Consider the following 17646-nt stretch of genomic DNA (forward strand, 5'->3'; position numbering starts at 1 on the left):
CAAACCAATAAAGATTACTAAAAACACCTTAATCTATTGCTTATAACAACCACAACAACAAAAAATACCTTAATCAAAATTATTTGCAACAATAATAACCAAAGAACAAAAAATAAACCTTGCTGCATGGATTCTTTGCTTGCGAGCACCACCACCAACTACGAGTTTTTGAAAGTTATTGATTGTCCTCTTTCGCTCTCTTGCTCCCATGGGGGTGCTCTTCGTATACGAGAGATTGTATCTTGTAGCTTCATAATGCAAGGCTCTTTCTCTTTGTCTCTTTTCTCTAGCTCTACATATTATTTTGTGCATCTTGTAGTGCATATTGTGAACCACTCAAAGTGCTTTGTAAGCTTTGTGTTTTGTGAGTGGAGGAATTGGACTCTCCATGCATCACTCATGCTTAACCTTCTATAATATCCAAGCAGCCCATTCTCACCCTCTCCAACAAACTGAATAAATGAAGGAAGATTAGTGAAGAATGGAGGACAATGCGAAGAAGGATCATTAGGATATAAACCATCAACCCAAAGATCCACATTAGTCCGACCCTGTTGTCTTCTTGCATGCTTCTCATGTGCATTCAAACCTTCTTTCTTGATTGGTGCATATTCATTCAATATGTGAATATGCAACTCTACCTTCTGCACTCTTGTTGAATCTGAAATTTCTACCATTCAAAAAATGGAAGAGAATATTTTGAAGTGAATCAGGGCTGTCCTATTGTATTCTCACAATAGAGCTATTCTATTGTGAAAAGAGGGAGATAGACTCAGGGCTGTCCTATTGTATTTGCATAGGAGAAGAGAGCTTAGAAAAAAGGGAGAGAGAGAGAGAGAGAGAGAGAGAGAGAGAGAGAGAGAGAGAGAGAGAGAGAGAGAGAGAATCTTATTGCAGAGATTGGTAGGAAACGTGATGAATAATAGTAATGGTTGAAAGAAACGAAATGTGGGGAAAATTTCAAATATGACTATTAAAGTGGAGTAAATAAGAATGAAAGCGTAGATATTAGTGATCATAGTAGGGGGTTTTAATAGCTAGAAAGAGAATCCTAGTTCAAAACTACTTTAGGCCCAAAATTAGGCATCATTATGAGCTTTGTCTCCTTAAGCCTCAATAAAATTAGTCGTAATTCCTTAAAATTAGGGATCCTTATAGGGCCCTTTTTATGCTCAAATGTCCCCTAATGTAAGGGCATAGACAATTTTTAAAAAGTAAGAGGCTTCACTAGAGGCCTAAAAAGGGAGTACAAATTCAAAGAGCCAAAAAACTTAGATGAGGCTATAAGATTTGCAAAAAATTTTGACGATACCATGGGTAATGGTAATCGTAAAGAAAAAGATAAGAATATTTCATATAAGCCTCATGGAGAAAATTTTGGCTCTCAAAAAAGAAAGTTTTTTTTTTAAAGATGAACCTTCAAAAAAGCAAAAATCCAATCCTCGTAAGTTTCTGAAAAAGTAAGATTTTGAGAGAGTGGTTAAAGAAAAACTTTGTTTCTCTTTCTTAAGCCGAGACATGATAAAAAGCATTGTCCTAAGTCCCAAGGACAAGAACTTACTAGGAACGGTAATGATAAACCTAAAGGAAAATCAATGTACACTATTCAAGTGTTAACACTTAAGGATTCTCCTAAATATAAATTGGTCTAGGTTTGTCATTCTAAGGAAAAGCACTATTGTATGGTGGCAAAATCTATGTGGGAACCATCATTTGAACCACATGATTTGGTTCGAGTGCATGGAAATATCAAAGATAAAAAAGTTAGAATCCTCATAGATGATATGGCCACACACAACTTTTTAAATTACAACTTGGTTAAGAAACTTAAGTTACCTCAAGTCCCAAGTTCTAATAAATATATAGTATTATTAGCCAATGGATATGATAATGATGTGAGTGGGATACTGTGGTAAACCAAGTTGGGATAAAGATTCAAGAGTATGACGCACTTTTGGATTTTCAAGTGATGTGTCTGTCGACCACAATTCTTGAGAGAGAATGGTTATTTTCATTGGGAGAAACACTTTCAAGAAGCTATTTGCATAATACACTAACATTTGAGCATAAAGGAAAATTTATTACATTACAAGAAGAGCACAATGTACTATCTTCTCCTTTGATATGTAATATTGAGCTCCAAAAGCTTCATCAAGAGAATGGAATAGAATAAATGTTTTTTTGTTATGCAATGCCTCAGTTTAAAAACCATTATGAAAAGTTTGATTCAAGTATTTGTGAAGTAGTTAATTCTTCTTTGAACAATTTATTAGAAGAATTCAAAGATGTTTTTCTGGAAACATTGCCAAAAGATTTACCTTCGGATCGAGGGATAGATCGTCCCATAGAAGTTTTGAAGGATTCAAAGCCAAGTAGTAAGCCACCTTATAGAGTAAGTTTAACTAAAAGACAAGAAGTTGAAAAGCAGTTGGCTGAGTATTTAAAACAAGGCTTTATTAGGCCAAGTTAGTCTCCCTGGGTTTTACTAATATTATCGGTGAAGAAAAAAGATGGATCTATGCACTTGTGCATAGATTATCGTGGATTGAATGCAATCACAATAAAAAATAAATTTTTTATTCCCAGGATAGATGAGTTGTTTGATCAACTCAAAGATGCTAAATATTTTAGTAAGATAGACTTAAGGTCTGGATATCACCAAGTAAGAATTAGAATTGAAGATATGCCAAAAACAACATTTAGGACATCTTTTGGGCACTATGAGTTTTTAGTTATGTCTTTTGGTCTAACTAATGCTCTCGCTACTTTTATGCCCATGATGAACACTATACTTCATCCTTATTTAGGGAAGTTTGTGGTGGTTGTTATTGAGGATGTATTAGCCTTTAGTCAAAATTAACAAGAACATATTGAGTACCTTAGAAAATTATTTCAATTATTGAGGAAAAATAAATTATTTGCTAAAAAATATAAATGTGATTTCTTCAAAAAACAAGTGCAATGTCTTGGACACATAGTGTCTAAGGAAGGGATTTGTATGGATCCTGATAAAGTTGAATATGGAAGCCCCCATCTAATATAGATGAGTTACAAACCTTTTTAGGACTTGTTGGGTTTTATCGAAAGTTTATAAGGAATTATGATAAGATAGCTATTTCAATGACGAACTAGCTAAAAGGAAAAGGAAAACAATTTAGTTGGACTCATGATCAACAAACTAGTTTTGAACTTAAAAGTAGCAATAGCTACTGCTCCGTATTTTGCAAATAGTGGATCCAAATGAACCATCTATATTGGAGACGGATGCTAGTAATTTTGTTATAGGAGTAGTATTATTGCAAGAAGGCCAATTGCATTCAAAAGTAAAAAGTTGGACAAAGCTCAAAATAACTATTCAATTTATGAGAAAGAATTGTTTACAATTGTGCATACTCTTAAAAAGTGGCGTCATTATTTGTATGGTGCCAATTTTGAAGTATTATATGACCATGAAAGTCTTAAATGGTTAAGTACTCAAAAGGAGTTAAAAGGTAGGAAGGCTAGATGGGCTAAAATCCTACAAGAGTTTGATTTTCAAGTCAGATATAAAAAAGAAAAATTTAATGTCGTAGCAGATGCTCTAAGTCGAGCATCCATGATAAATGAGGTGAGTTTTACTCAACTAGAAAGTGAGTTGCTAGCTTACTTAAAAGGAAAATGTGCTAATGACCCTAGTTATCAAGTAGTTTGGAATTACTTTGATTAAAAAAGATAACTCTCAAACAAATAGAGAGTAAAGAAAATGCAGCTGCTATAGTGATAAAAGAGTGTCACTTAAAAAAGATAGTGGTTCGAAGGAATAAAGAAGGGTCAAGAAGTGAAAAATATCGTTGGAAAATTTTTTCCATTGATAATGAGTACCTGCTATATAAAGGTCGCATTTGTGTACCCAAAGAAGAAAATAATTTTGTGAGAATATTTTACTAGAATGTCTCACGACAATCCAAGTGCGGGGCACCCAGGAATTTCTAAGACCTATGCACTTGTTAAAAGACATTTTTATTGGGCAGGTTTAAAGAAGGATGTCCAAAATTATGTTATAAAAGCCCTAAGTGCCAAGTCAATAAAGTTGAGCGCCTAAAAGTAGGTGGATTATTACAACCACTACAAATACCTAAGGTTAAGTGGGAAAGTATTTCTATGGATTTCATGGTAGGACTACCCCGAACAAGTAGAGGGCATGATTCAATGTGGGTAGTAGTGGATAGGTTAATCAAGTTGGTACAATTTATACCTATCATCTATATAGATTGTATGGATTGCCATAGTAGATATAGTAAGTGACCGAGATACCATAGTAGATATAGTAAGTTTACAAGCCATTTTTGGAAAGAATTGTTTAAAAAATTTAGACACCAAACTTAGTATGAGTACGTCTAAACATCCACAAAGCGATGGAACAGACAGAAAGGGTTAATCAAGTCCTAGAAGATATGCTTTAAGCATATGTTAATTATAAGCAAAATAACTGAGATGAGTATCGTTCATTATTAGAATTTGCTTCTAATAGTGCTAAACATTCTGCTACTATCGGTTTTAGTCCATTCGCTAATGTATGGATTTCAACCTAGAGCACCCATAGCTATTGGGTTATATTTTTTTTTTGTAGTGTAAAAGACTTTCTCAAAGACATACAAGACGTGTCAAAACATTGCAAGAAGCAATCTTAAAAGAGGGCATGATCATTTCATTAGTTATGAGAAAGGTAAAAGAAGACCAATTAATTTTGAGAAAGGTGATTTAGTCTATGTAAAAGTTTCTGAAAAGTCAAAAACTTTAAAAAGTGGAAATGTTCCAAAGTTAAGTCCAAGGTATTGTGGTCCTTATACAATACTTCAAAAAATTGGAAGTGTAGCTTTACCTGAAGGATCTAGAGTGCATCCTGTGTTTCATGTTAGTAGACTAAAACGCAAGATGGGAAACAATGGCAACATCATTGGAAAAGAAGTAATAGTTAATTTCATAGAACCACCTATTCTTCCACATGAACCTAAAAAGATTCTTGAATATCGAGAAAATAATGCTAGGCATTCTGTGTGTAAAGAATGTTTAGTAAAGTGGAAAGCTAGACCAGAAGAAGGATCAACTTGGAAAAGAGTGGCTACATTGAAGAAAAGATTTCATGAGTTTGTTTTCGAGGACGAAAACTTTTTTTTTCAAGGGGGAGGAAATGTTATGAGATTGACAACAAGAAACACTATAATGTAAGACTAGAAAAGATTATTTATATGTAAAAGATTTAAATATAAATAAGGTTCAAGGGATTTTAAATTGGAAATACCTAAAGCAATGGTTAATAAGCATTAAGGTTAAAGTAAAAGGGATATAGATGGTGCATAAAGGAAGCCCAAAGGCCACAGAAGAAGCAGGCACCTCCTTCTAGGGGGAATTGAGGAGGCATTGGATAGTGAAAGGGCCATGCATAGCCAATGAAAGGTCAAGGAGATGAAGTTGGAAGGTCATGCATCACTTAAGCCTATATAACCATGTGTTCAAGGTCCATTTAGGATATGGTTGGGTGGAGAATCAAAGTTCTATTCTTACAAGTTCTCAAGCTTATGCTGCAAAGGAGCATTACACTTTCTTTGTGAGATTTTTTACGTCGATGGAGAATCAAAGTTCTATTCTTACAAGTTCTCAAGCTTATGTTGCAAGGAGCATTACACTTTCTTTGTGAGATTTTTTACGTCTCTTACTCCAGTTACCCCCTTCTCCCCCTTCTCCCCCTTTGCTCTCTTGCATTCCATGACCCCCTTGTCTCTTGTCACTCCGAAAAAAATTTCTTTTAAATTTTGATATCCCACCCTCCCCAAACTGATGTCTAAAGACTAACTATGATCTACGATATATATCATCGTATATCTAAGCGTACGTGATCGCTTCGTCGAGGTCTTTAGGTTCTTTGGGTTACACATAGCTTGCGTATTCGGGTTATAAACCACATATAAATCTGTGCAAAATTTGGAATACATTGATTCCCTTCAATTTCAAAACTATCTCGCAATAGTTTGAAATATACTACGTGAGTGTTATGCTCCTCATGAACCATCTATCCCACTCATGCCATGATCTTTGAAGCTCGTTTATAGGTAAAAATTTCTTGTGGAATGTGCTCTCAAACTCGACCCAAGTGCAAGGCTATCTAGCACTATCGGCTAGACTCACCATTTTGTATGCCTTGCCTGAGAACGTCAGACTGGTCTCAATTACTCTATATTCATCAGGTGTATGCCTAAGGTTTGTCTTTGAGATCTTTTAAGATGTTCGTAGCCGCTCCGGACTATGTGGCAGACGCTACGGACTACCTTTATACGGATCACACAAAATCTCATCAAGTAAAGTTGAACTGCACTCTCCTTGGTTGAGGGAACTTAGCAAGAAACGATGGGGCTACTGACTAGCCCCCCAAATGGTGGCAGTTTCAAGATATCTTGTTCATTTTGCTCTAAAGTCTGGGTTCTTTTAAACAACTTCATAAGAGGGTTTCATGCAAAACCTCCTGTGCGAGAACCTCATCGGGTTGTGCATCTATAGCATCCTTAAATGATAAGTTATACAATAAAAACAATGCACAAAATGAACACAAGTGCCACTTTACGAGTGAGTGTACTGCCCGCTCTTTCGGCGGACTTAATGCAAAAATGCCGTGCTGCCGCTTGCTTTCCCAGTTGCTGTTTATTTACTGGCTAGATGTGGTGGCTGCTGATGGGCAGCAAGTCGTCTGCAGAGTTGATTAAAGAGTTTAACGAGCCTTAGGCTAGAACATCAAAGGCTTTAAGTTAAGTAGGCCAGCAGGCGGGGCCTATGCCCTTTGCCTCTTCGTTTGCGCCAGGGCTGGCTGCGCCTCTACCAGAGGTTGTATGCACTGCTAGGCTCCAACACCGGACTGTGCTACAGCAGAGTTGTGTATGCGTTGTTGTGCCGGGCGTGCTTGTTTGGACAGTTTGCTATGGCCTGTGTTTCTTGCTGTCTGTATGGACGAGAGAGAGAGAGAGAGAGAAAAGTCTTCTTCTCTCTCGTGGGTGATAGCCTCCTGCTTAGAGAAGAGAAGCGCTTGTTTCCGAGAGAGAAAAAAAAAAACACACACACTCCCTTCTTTCCTCCTGTGTAGATCTTATCCACATAGCCAAGAAGTAGGAGAAGAGAAAAAAAAACAATTAGATTTGAACTAAGAAAAGCTTATCTAGTTTTTGGAGCAAGGTCACGTGCGGAGTGATTCAGTGATTCGAACACGGCTCTAATACCAATGTCATGCATCCACTATAGCTGGAGAGGACATAGAGCCCTTGTTCACCACCCAACCATAGAGGAATTGGATAAGCACCACACTGCCGAGCTTATGTAGTGCAATGCCTGCCCACACTTGTCCAGGCACCCATGGTCCTCCAACCCGTGCACCTCACCCTTGAACCCTGGACACCCTCGCCGATTGCACTCAGGCGATCAGGCTCCATGTAGCCTGTCTCACAAGCTACATGATATGTATATTTTGGGGTTACAACATGGAGTCAAAGAGGGATATCGGCTCTATGATCCTCAAGAAAAGATCATTGTGAGCCATAACATAATGTGGTATGCTGGGAACAACCACGTCAGATGGCGGAGAAGCTTCCCTCTTGTTCACTAGAGCAACACAACCCCCACATGTAGTATGGACTTCCTTGCATTCAGAGATGGAATTCATATGAATATGGATTTTGAAGACAAAGAACTAGAGCATGCACTACACCACAAATGGGTAAGCTATTTGTGGCAATATGGACTTCCTTGCATTCGGAGATGGAGGTCATATGAATATGGATTTTGAAGACAAAGAACTAGAGCACGCATGATACCACAAATGGGTAAGCCATTTCCTAAGTGGTATAGATAACTTTTAGATAGAGTGGAACCTTTGGCCACTATCAAGGATATGCCTTAAGATATTTGTAAATTTTGAAGGATAGAGGAGCAAAATAGGGATTAGGATAATCTTGTGAACTATGCTCCTTTGTCATAAGTACTCAAGAGTTAGGAGCCTATCACTTTTGCTGATGAAGCACAAGGGAGGACTCAAATTGGATGGTAGCCATCCATACAAAATATGACTCCATCCTTAAAAACCTCACTTGAGACCTTGTGGATTACCCTTTGAGACACAAGGTAATTGGCACTAAGTATGTTTTTACGAGGCAAAATATAGGAATGATGGTACTTTGGAAAAGTAAAAGGGGCATAACTAGTTGCCAAAGGTCTTGTGCAAATTATTCAAGGCTTTTACTTTCACGATTAGGTTAACCACAATCAACTTCCTTGGTGTGCAGGGTTGTTCTCCAATCAAATTTCCCAATGGGAACCTTAAGGAGGAGGTATATGTGGCGGCACTAAGGTTTATGGTATCCCAATTTTGAAAGGAAAGTTTGCAGATTACGAAAGGCACTTTACATGCTCAAACATGCCCCACAAGCATGGAGATTCATGCTTATTTTGTGTGCATTGGTCCCTTATGCAATCCTTTAGATCCAAATGCATATGTCGTTTGTGAGCACAAAATGTATACGGTCATTGTTCTCTATGTAGTTGACCTCACCTTGACAGAGGATCACCACAAAAAGATCTCACAAACACCGAAGATACTTAGTGTAGAGTTGACTTTGGCTTAAGTGTATAGTAGAAAAACTCTAAGTGCATAGTAGAAAATGGTATCTTGAGCCCTCTTTTGCTCCTCTCTCCTCTTTGATTAATGTACATTAGTTGGCTCATCCATAATGGCCAAGGATTTCTTGACAATCAAGAGCCATCTAAGAGCTATTTGACCCACTTTAGCATTGGTCCATCATCTTCATCTTTAGATTCTACCTCCTGTGGAATGGTGGGTGTGTTGACAATAGCCCTGTGAGTGTGGAATGGTGGGTGTGTTGACAACAGCCTGCAAGTTTACATTTGGTGGTTGTGCTTGCCAAGCAATGATCTCCTCATTGTAAGATAAAGTGGAGGGAGCCTCCTCCTCCACCTAATGAGGATGTTTATGGTTCACCACAATCTTTTTGCCTCGAGATGTACCCCAAAAAGATTCACTTAGGCATTTTGGACCCCACTTGGTCCTATTTGATTATCCTGGCACATGCATAAAACAATCACTCCCAAAAGTCTTAAAAATGTGTAAATGATGGTTTCTTACCAGAGTACCTTGACCACTTTAGTGTAACACTTGTTGAGATGTACATTGTAATGGTAAAGTCAGCCGGCTCGGCCCGATAAAACCGGTGAGGGTTTCAGTTGATAGCAGAAGCTAGAGAATTGCTAGCAACGGATTGACGTGGCTGCAGTCATTCGACCTCCCCATGCTATTTGATTGGATGCACCTCACCCTTCCACTAGGCCAACGGGGAGTGGACCAATGTGATCTCGCCTTGACGTTGGTGGCCCGGCTTATGTCAACTACCTTGGTCTAAAAGTTATAAGGAAACCATTTCCCTTTGAGCATACTTTAAGCCATTTTGACCATTGTCAATACTTTAAGTGATTTTGTCGCAATATTGATGTACATTTTGAATGTGGCAAGAGAGACCATAGGCACGAATGGCCAAGCATTCTAGTACTATTGCATTCTTAATTCTTTTCATATTTCAGGAATCAATGCCATCTTCCTTGATTGGGACACAAAAACTCATCTGGCCTACGGTTTAATTTTTATTTGAATTAATATCCTTCAAAGGTTCAAGGGGGCTTATGCAAGCATGCTTATGAGGGGGGCATAAAAGCACCGAAATGATGACACCATGAAATGAAAAGATGCATGCTGCGGGCTTCAATGGAGCTCGGCTCGAACATCAAGCAGGAGGGCCTGCGGAAGGCGTTCCATCGATGCGGGGTCGGCTAGTTTGACAATGGGATCAAACTACCCGTGCTCTCCTAGAAGCTTGCAGGTATGGAATCCCATTCTTTCACCATGCCCATGGCAAGAATTACAGAGAAAACGCTGTCTGCTTGGAGAGTATGCTAGTATGAGTACCATGCCCCATGGCAAGAATTACAGCGAAACCGCTTTCTGCATGGAGAGTATGCTAGCATGAGCACCATGCACATACTGAATGAAACGCATGCATGGCCTTTCCCCTGCATTTTCTAGCCGTACTAGTTGGTGGAGAGGGAGATCATTCAATGAATTCCCCATGTCTTCTTGCACCTGTCTGGTGTCCGGGCGTGGATTTCAATAGAGCTAGGAGGACCCAATAGTTACAAGGTTGTTGTCCAACCCGACGCTCCCTGCCAGTCGTCAAAGAGAGAGAAAGCGTGCTCAATCCAGCCCCGCCTCCTAGCAAGAGAGAGAGAGACATGGCAGTTCAGCCCGCCGGTCTGTTGCACAAAAGAAAGGGCCCTGTGTGTGCTGCTACCTGACTTGTAGCAAGAGAGGGAGAGAGAAGCCCCTCCTTCCCTCCATTTGTTACACTTCATCAGACATGGGTTTGATTTCTTTAACAGCTTTTCTTGGAGCTTGCTTCAGTCTTGTACAAAATGCAAAGATTTTTATGTGGAAATAAGAACAGTAATTGGGAGATTCACATGCACTAAGTTCTTTGAAACTCAAGAAAGCTTTAGCTATGCAGAAGTAAATTAAGAATATATATCATCTGCCACATGCATGCCTATTCACATTAAGCATGAGGAGCTGGAAGCTTTCCAACAGTTTGACCAAGCATCCTTGGGCATCTCTCATAAAAGAGTGTGTTGAGGGTGGGAATTTCAAGCAAGCCCTTGATCTCTTCCAAAAGATGCAGGAGGATTGTGCTCGGCCTGACAGGCATAGCCTTCTCGCCTTATTGAGGGCTTGTGCTAGGCTAAAATGCATGGAAAGAGGCAGAACTATACATGCAGAGATTGTGAAAGAGGGGCTGGAAAGAGACCCAATTGTTGGAAGCACTTTGGTGGACATGTATGCAAAATGTGGCTTACTCACAGAAGCACAAGAGGTTTTTGACAAGTTAGCAGCTCATGATGTAGTCTCGTGGACTGCCTTAATTGCAGGATATGCTGAAAATGGTTTCAGTGAGGAAACGTTGAACTGTTTGGGACAGATGCAAGCTGAGAGTGTCTCTCCCAATGCTGTAACATATGTTTGCAGTTTGAAGGGTTGTGGTAGTTCAGGAGCTATAGAGAAGGGCCACGAACTGCATGTTGAGATTGTAAAAGAGGGTTTTGAAATGGATCTTTTCATTGGAAGTACTTTGGTGGACATGTATGCCAAGTGTGGCTTACTTGTAGAGGCCCAAGAAGTGTTTGAGGAACTGTCAGTTCGAAATATAGTCACGTGGAATGCATTAATAGCTGGGTATGCCAAACATCATCTTGGTGAGGTAGTGCTGGACAATTTAGACCAAATGGAGGCAAAAGGCGTGTCCCCAGATGTTGTCACGTATGTTTGCAGCTTGAAAGGTTGTGGGGACATACAAGCAATCAACACAGGCCAAAAATTGTATGCTGAGATCACCAAAAAAGGTTTAGAAAGAAATTATAATGTTTGTAGTACTGCTGTGGATATGTTTGCAAAATGTGGCTCACCTTCAGAAGCACAGGAAGTGTTTAATGAGCTTTCAATGCATGACACAGTCTTGTGGAATGCGTTGATTGCAGGCTTTATGGGTAACGGGCTCGGTGAGGAAGCACTAGATTGTCTGAAACAAATGCAAATGGAGGGTGTGTCTCCAGATGCTGGAACCTTATTTCACAGCTTGAAAGCTTGTGGCAGCATAGGAGCTGTAGATGAAGGTCGAGGAATACATGCCATGGTCGTGAGAGAGGGTTATGATCAAGATTTGTCCCTATGTAACATTTTGATAGACATGTATGTCAAATGTGGATTACTTGCAGAAGCGAAGAAAGTGTTTGACGAGTTGCCGGTTCGAGATGTAGTTTCGTGGACTGCTATAATGGCTGGGTATACCGAGCTTGGACTTGGAGAGCAAGCACTGATGTGTCTGGAGAAGATGCAATGGGAGGGTATTCCTTCAGATGTTGCCACTCTTCTTTGCAGCTTGAAAGCTTGTGGCATCATTGGCAACATATGTAGAGGCCAAGAATTACATGCTGAGATTGCCAAAGAGGGATATGAAGAACACTTATTTGTTGGTAATACTCTGGTGGATATCTATGCCAAATGTGGCTTACTTGCAGAAGCCCAAGGGGTGTTTGATGAACTGCGGGTTCAAGATGTAGTGTCATGGAATGCAATTATTGCAGGACATGCTGAACATGGGCATTATGAGGAAGCATTGAACTGTTTGCAAAAGATGCAGCTTGGGGGGATCCCCCTGAACCTGGTCACCTTTGTTTGCAGCTTAAAATCTTGTGGCATGATTGGAGCCATAGGCAGGGGCCGAGAAATACATGTTGAGGTTGTCAAAGAGGGAATGGAAAGGGATCCTTTTGTGGCTAGTACAGTAATAGATATGTATTCAAAATTTGGCTTACTTGCAGAAGCACAGAGCATTTTAGACAAGCTGAGGGTTCGGGAAGTAGTCTCATGGAATGCATTGATTACGGGGTATGCTGAGCATGGCCTTGGTGAGGAAGCACTGAGCTGCATGGGAAAGATGCATTTGGAAGGTGTCGCTCCAGATGCTGTCACGTTTGTCTGCATTTTGAAAGGATGTGGCAGTATAGGAGCAATAGATAATGGTCGAGAAAAACATGATGAGATTGTTAAAAAAGGGTTCGAAAGAGATTCTCACGTGAACAGTACTGTGGTGGATATGTATGTGAAATGTGGCTCCCTTGTAGAAGCATGCAAGGTCTTTGACAATCTGTCAGTTCGGGATGTAGTCTCATGGACTGCATTGATCACAGGTCATGCAGAACATGGGTTGATTGAGGAAGCATTCAATTGCTTGAAACAAATGTCAGCTGAAGGTGTGCTTCCCAATACCGTCACATACATTTGTGGATTGAAAGCATGTGGTAGCATTCGGGACATTGACCGGGGTCTAGAAATACATTCTGAGATTGCCAAAGAAGGATTTGAAGGAGATCCTGCTGTCAGCACTACGTTGGTTGACATGTATGCCAAATGTGGCTTACTTGTAGAAGCACATGAAGTGTTGATTGACCTCCAGGTTTTGGAAGCAATCTCCTGTACTGCACTGATTGCAGGCTATGCCGAACATGGGTTTGGTGAGGAAGCCCTGAACTGTTTGGAACAGATGGAGCTGGAGGGTGTGACTGCCAATCCTGTTACTTTTATTTGTAGTTTAAAAGCTTGTGGCAGCATAGGAGCTACAGCAAGGGGCCAAGAAATACATGGTAAGATTGTAAAAAAGGGGCTTGAAAAAGATCCTCTAATTGGCAGTAGTTTAGTAGATATGTATGCGAAGTGTGGCTCCCTCAAAGAAGCACAAGAAGTCTTTGAGGAGCTGCCAGTACAAGATGTAGTCTCGTGGAATGTTCTTCTTGCAGGTTTTGCCTGCCAAGGAGAGAGTGATTCAGTCTTCCAATTTCTGGATAGAATGAGTGAGGTAGGCATCCTGCCTGATAGGGTCACATTTCTTAGTGTACTCTTTGTGTGCAGTCATGCTGGGCTTGTTGAGGAGGGCCAAAAGTATTTTGAGGCCACTAGCAAAGCGCATGGTATCACTCCGTCTGTTGAGCACTACAATTGCATGGTTGATCTTCTCACTCGAGCAGGCCAGCTCAATGAGGCTTTGGCAATGTTGGAGAGGATGCCCTTCCAACCCGATCTAGTGACTTGGACTACCATGCTGGGTGCCTGCCAGAAGTTGGGTAATGTAGAACTTGCTAGACAGGTCTTTGACTATGCATTTAAACTGGGCGAGAAACAAGTTGCAGCATTCCAACAAATATTCAGACTCTCACATGTGGGAGTACTTCCAGAAACGTTGAGACAATGGTAGAGCATATTCAAGGAGCCATTATTCTGATAATTTTGTGGTTGCAAATAACCCAAGAGAAAAGCGTTTTTACACGCTGACAAGCTGGCCAGGGAAAAGTGGACAAGGGTGGAGGACTTCCAGAAACATCGAGACAACGGTAGAGCATATTCAAGGAGCCATTTTTTAAAATAATTTTGTGGTTGCAAATAACCCAAGAAAAAAGCGTTTTTACATGCTGACCAGCCGGCCGAGGAAAAGTGGACAAAATCAGCTAACAAAAAAATTATCCTAGATGTCACTTGATCATGCCACCCAAGCCCAGCAGTGACCACTAGATTTGCGAGGGAACTTGTGAGCACCAAGCTAACGCTATGAGCATGCGAGGTGTATTTTGTGATGATAGCTTGCGCATGGCTTCTCATGCGCTAGGCATTCTCCAAGGAGTTGTTTTGAGTGTGCTCAAGAACAGGAGGTGCATTCTATGATGATAGCTTAGGGCTTCTCATGCACTAGGCATTCTCCAAGGAGTTGTTTTGAGTGTGCTCAAGAACAGGAGGTGCATTCTATGATGATAGCTTGCGCATGGCTTCGCATGCACTAGGCATTCTCAAAAAGGAGGAGTAGTTTGAGTATGCTCAAGAAAAGAAGCGGCACATGAGAACGACTCATAAGTACACAATAGTGTACACTCGAAGATCTAGTTGCAGGTCTATTGACAGACAAAGAGAAACATAAAGGTATAAGTACTCAATGATGATTTGTAAAGAATGTATCTTTAATAAGAACGAACTATAATCTACATTGGTGTACGAGTCTCGTCTTTATAATGGATTATCTCTTGGTTGTCATGTGCAGTACTCTATGCTATTGATAACAATGTGTGAATCTTCTTATAAATAAAAGGAACCATGCTCTATGTTGTGGTAACTCACTTGTGGACAATGGAGTGTATGTTACACCATGGAATATGTATGCATCATATGCTTAAAAGAGAACTAGCGTGGGCGTAATGAAGTGAGAGGGATGTTGTCACGTAGGCTGTAATGCCTTGACCGACGGCAGACCGGATGGCCATATCCGGGGTTCAGTGGGAGAGGACGCCCATGCGGAGTCATGGGCGGCCAGGCTAGTGTGGACGGCAGGCCACACACTATATAGCCTGGGGGATGAGGGGCAATCCTCATTCTTCTTCTATGGCTGGGTGGTGAGCCAGAGGCCGTCCCCTCTCGTGGTAACGCCCGTAGCGGCGTTACGGCTATCTAACACTGGTATCAGAGCATGGTTCGAAGGAATCATGAGAGTCCGCGCGCGAACGGGGGACCGGAGCCCACTCGGTGGTTTTCATCCACAATCTCCTCACCCTTATCTCCACAAGGGAATGTGTGGAGGGAGGAGGGCCAAGACTTTTGAAGGGAAGAACTCTTTCTCTCTCTCTCTCATTCTCTCTCCCCGTCACACACAGCATCGAGGTAAGCAAAATGTGTTTGTTTTCATTTTTTTTTCTGCGTTGAATCGCTTTGAAAGCTCTGCGTTGAAGGTTTAAAAAAAAAAAAATCGTCTGTGTTGAAGGGGGGGGGGGGGGCGCAGACCACGCCCACGACCAGCCCCTGTGTGTGGGGGTTGGGCGGCGAAACCCATGCCCTGCTGAAATGCGTGGGGTGGGGGGGCGAAGACCAGCCAGCCCCAGCAAGCCTTGAAACACTAAGAAAACGCAATAACCCGTGTGTGTGTGTGTGGGGCGAAGCAAGGCCGTCGACGCTGAAATTTTGTGTGTGTGGGACAAAGAGCGTTCCCCACGACGTGTGTAGAGGGGGGGGAGGCGCAGGAGCACCGCATTGAGCACCTGTGAAAGGGGGCGCAGACCACCCCCACGACCAGCCCTGTATGCGTGGAAGTGTAGGGGCGAAACAAGCTTACGCACAGGAACCAATGGTGAGGCTGCAGGATTCGAAGCTCTGCGAGGGCCCAATGGTGAGGCGACCAGCCAGCCATGGGCGGCGGCGGCGGCCAGCGGCGGCGGCGGCGGCCAAGGGCCACAACGGCCAGCACCAACAGCCGGCGACAGACGGCCAGCAACCAGCAGCCGGCCACCAACGGCCTTTTAAAAAAAAACACACATACACACACACAACTATTTTTTTTAAATTTAATTTTCATTATTCATTTATTGAAAATTGAAAATCAGAAAATTCAAAGACCCTTTCTCTCTCGGCTGGGGAGGAGAATCATTCCCGCAAGAAATAATCCCGACAATGATAAGTGTTTCCGGAGTTAATTTTTGTTATGAGTTGCAGGCATATTTTCTCGTGGATCGGAGCATCCCGGAAGCGTCCTTGTAGAGGCTCGCAACGCAACAAATCGACAGGCGACCGTAAAGGGGGGTGACTATTATTCTCTCTCCACCATTGCTCATTTTTATTAGCGTTTTTTTTAGTAATTTCCGAGTTCTCGCATTATTTTTTGCAAGAATTAAAAATGTCTGCTAGGCGTAGTGTGTCTCCACCGCCTTCTACTTCTCTAGGTTTTTCCAGTCTCTTGTCCTCGGTCGCGGGTTTGACCCCGATCGAATTGTCAGGCCGTACACGCCCGACCGTTGTTCGGTCCGGAGCGCGCTTATCGATCACTCGTGATCCGCCAGCGCCCTCCTCGTCTATTGACCCTGCCTTAGGACCCAGCGAGCCCGCAGCGGCTGCATTGGCTGATGACCCCTTTCTAGCCGATGAGCCAGAGAACATGAACACTAACGTCGTCGAGGGGACCGAGGAGGACCTCTTGGATTATGACGACGATGACTATGATCTACTAGACCCTGCTGATGTCCTGACAGAGACGGAGCTCTCTAGTGGACTGTTTAAATATCTTAATGCCAAATTGAATACTATGGGTAAAGTCCAGGTTGATTTAGTCACGATGCTACAGAGCATCTCCACACGGTTAGATGCACTGACAGCCGCCTCGGCTAATACTCCGACTCCTCGTGGTAGCCGAGCTCCTACAGCACGGGTGAGCGTAGCCTCGCCAGTGGTTGCAGGAGTACAGGCCGATGCGCCTGCGGGGCCGTCCGTAGGCGACAGCTTCGTTGTTGTTAAAAGACTTAAAGCCGCCTAGTTTTGGTGGCGAGGAAAAGGAGAGAAACAAGGACTCAGTCAATATGTTTCTAGCGAAGTGGTCAGATTTGCACGCGCTGCGACAGCAGCCTAGCCGTATACAGCCCGTAGAGGCTAGCCTCTCTTTAACCGGCAAAGCGTACAAGTGGTGGATGAGTCTGACAACTCGCCCTGCCACTTGGACGGAATTTGAAACAATGTTTCGAAAAGAATTTTTGCCTATTAATGAGGCAGAGAGAAGCTGGGAGTTATGGGACAAGTGCTCGATGGAGAACAAATCCCTAACTCAGTACATCTCAAACTACAGGGAGATAGTACTCAAGTTAAAGGGAATCGATGCATTCCAGACATTGCGAGGCTTTAAGAGAGGCCTCAAAGATGATTACCTTGAGTACGTAGAACCCCTACAGCCTAAAGACTTAGCAGAGGCAATTCAATATGCACAGATATTCGATGACATCAAGCGCCGTAGTGCGCGTGGTGGTTCTAGCAGGGCCGAGGGTAGTGAAAAGAGGAGGTCAAGCCTCAAAAGAAAAGGGTTCCGCAGTGAGAAACAAGGGGATAGGACGGACCAGGAAGGACAGGGTGGTCATTGGTCTAAAAAACCGCGACCATCCAGAAAAAAAAGAGACCGAAAACCAAAAGAAAGAGCAATATATTAAAGCGCGAAAGGA

At 42.0% G+C, this 17646-nt stretch overlaps 1 protein-coding gene across 3 annotated transcripts; it reads left to right on the forward strand.

Moving 5' to 3' along the window:
- Nucleotides 1-9684: 9684 nt before the first annotated feature.
- Nucleotides 9685-14675, forward strand: LOC147612470 (pentatricopeptide repeat-containing protein At2g39620-like). 3 transcript variants are annotated; one of them, XR_015263460.1, is made up of 3 exons: nt 9720-9908; nt 10465-14337; nt 14422-14675. XR_015263460.1 is itself a non-coding variant. In XM_086783086.1 (2 exons), the coding sequence occupies exon 2, from the start codon at nt 10644-10646 to the stop codon at nt 13884-13886; it is 3243 nt and encodes a 1080-aa protein (XP_086639212.1). In that variant the 5' UTR covers nt 9720-9908; nt 10465-10643; the 3' UTR covers nt 13887-14675. The 3 variants fall into 3 exon arrangements, 1 of the variants encoding a protein (XP_086639212.1); XR_015263459.1 differs by having other exon boundaries at nt 9685-14337; XM_086783086.1 differs by having other exon boundaries at nt 10465-14675.
- Nucleotides 14676-17646: the final 2971 nt, after the last annotated feature.

The sequence above is a fragment of the Cibotium barometz genome, chromosome 45, assembly GCF_041138505.1.
Source record: "Cibotium barometz isolate CiBa-2024 chromosome 45, ASM4113850v1, whole genome shotgun sequence".
Classification (NCBI taxonomy): domain Eukaryota; kingdom Viridiplantae; phylum Streptophyta; class Polypodiopsida; order Cyatheales; family Cibotiaceae; genus Cibotium; species Cibotium barometz.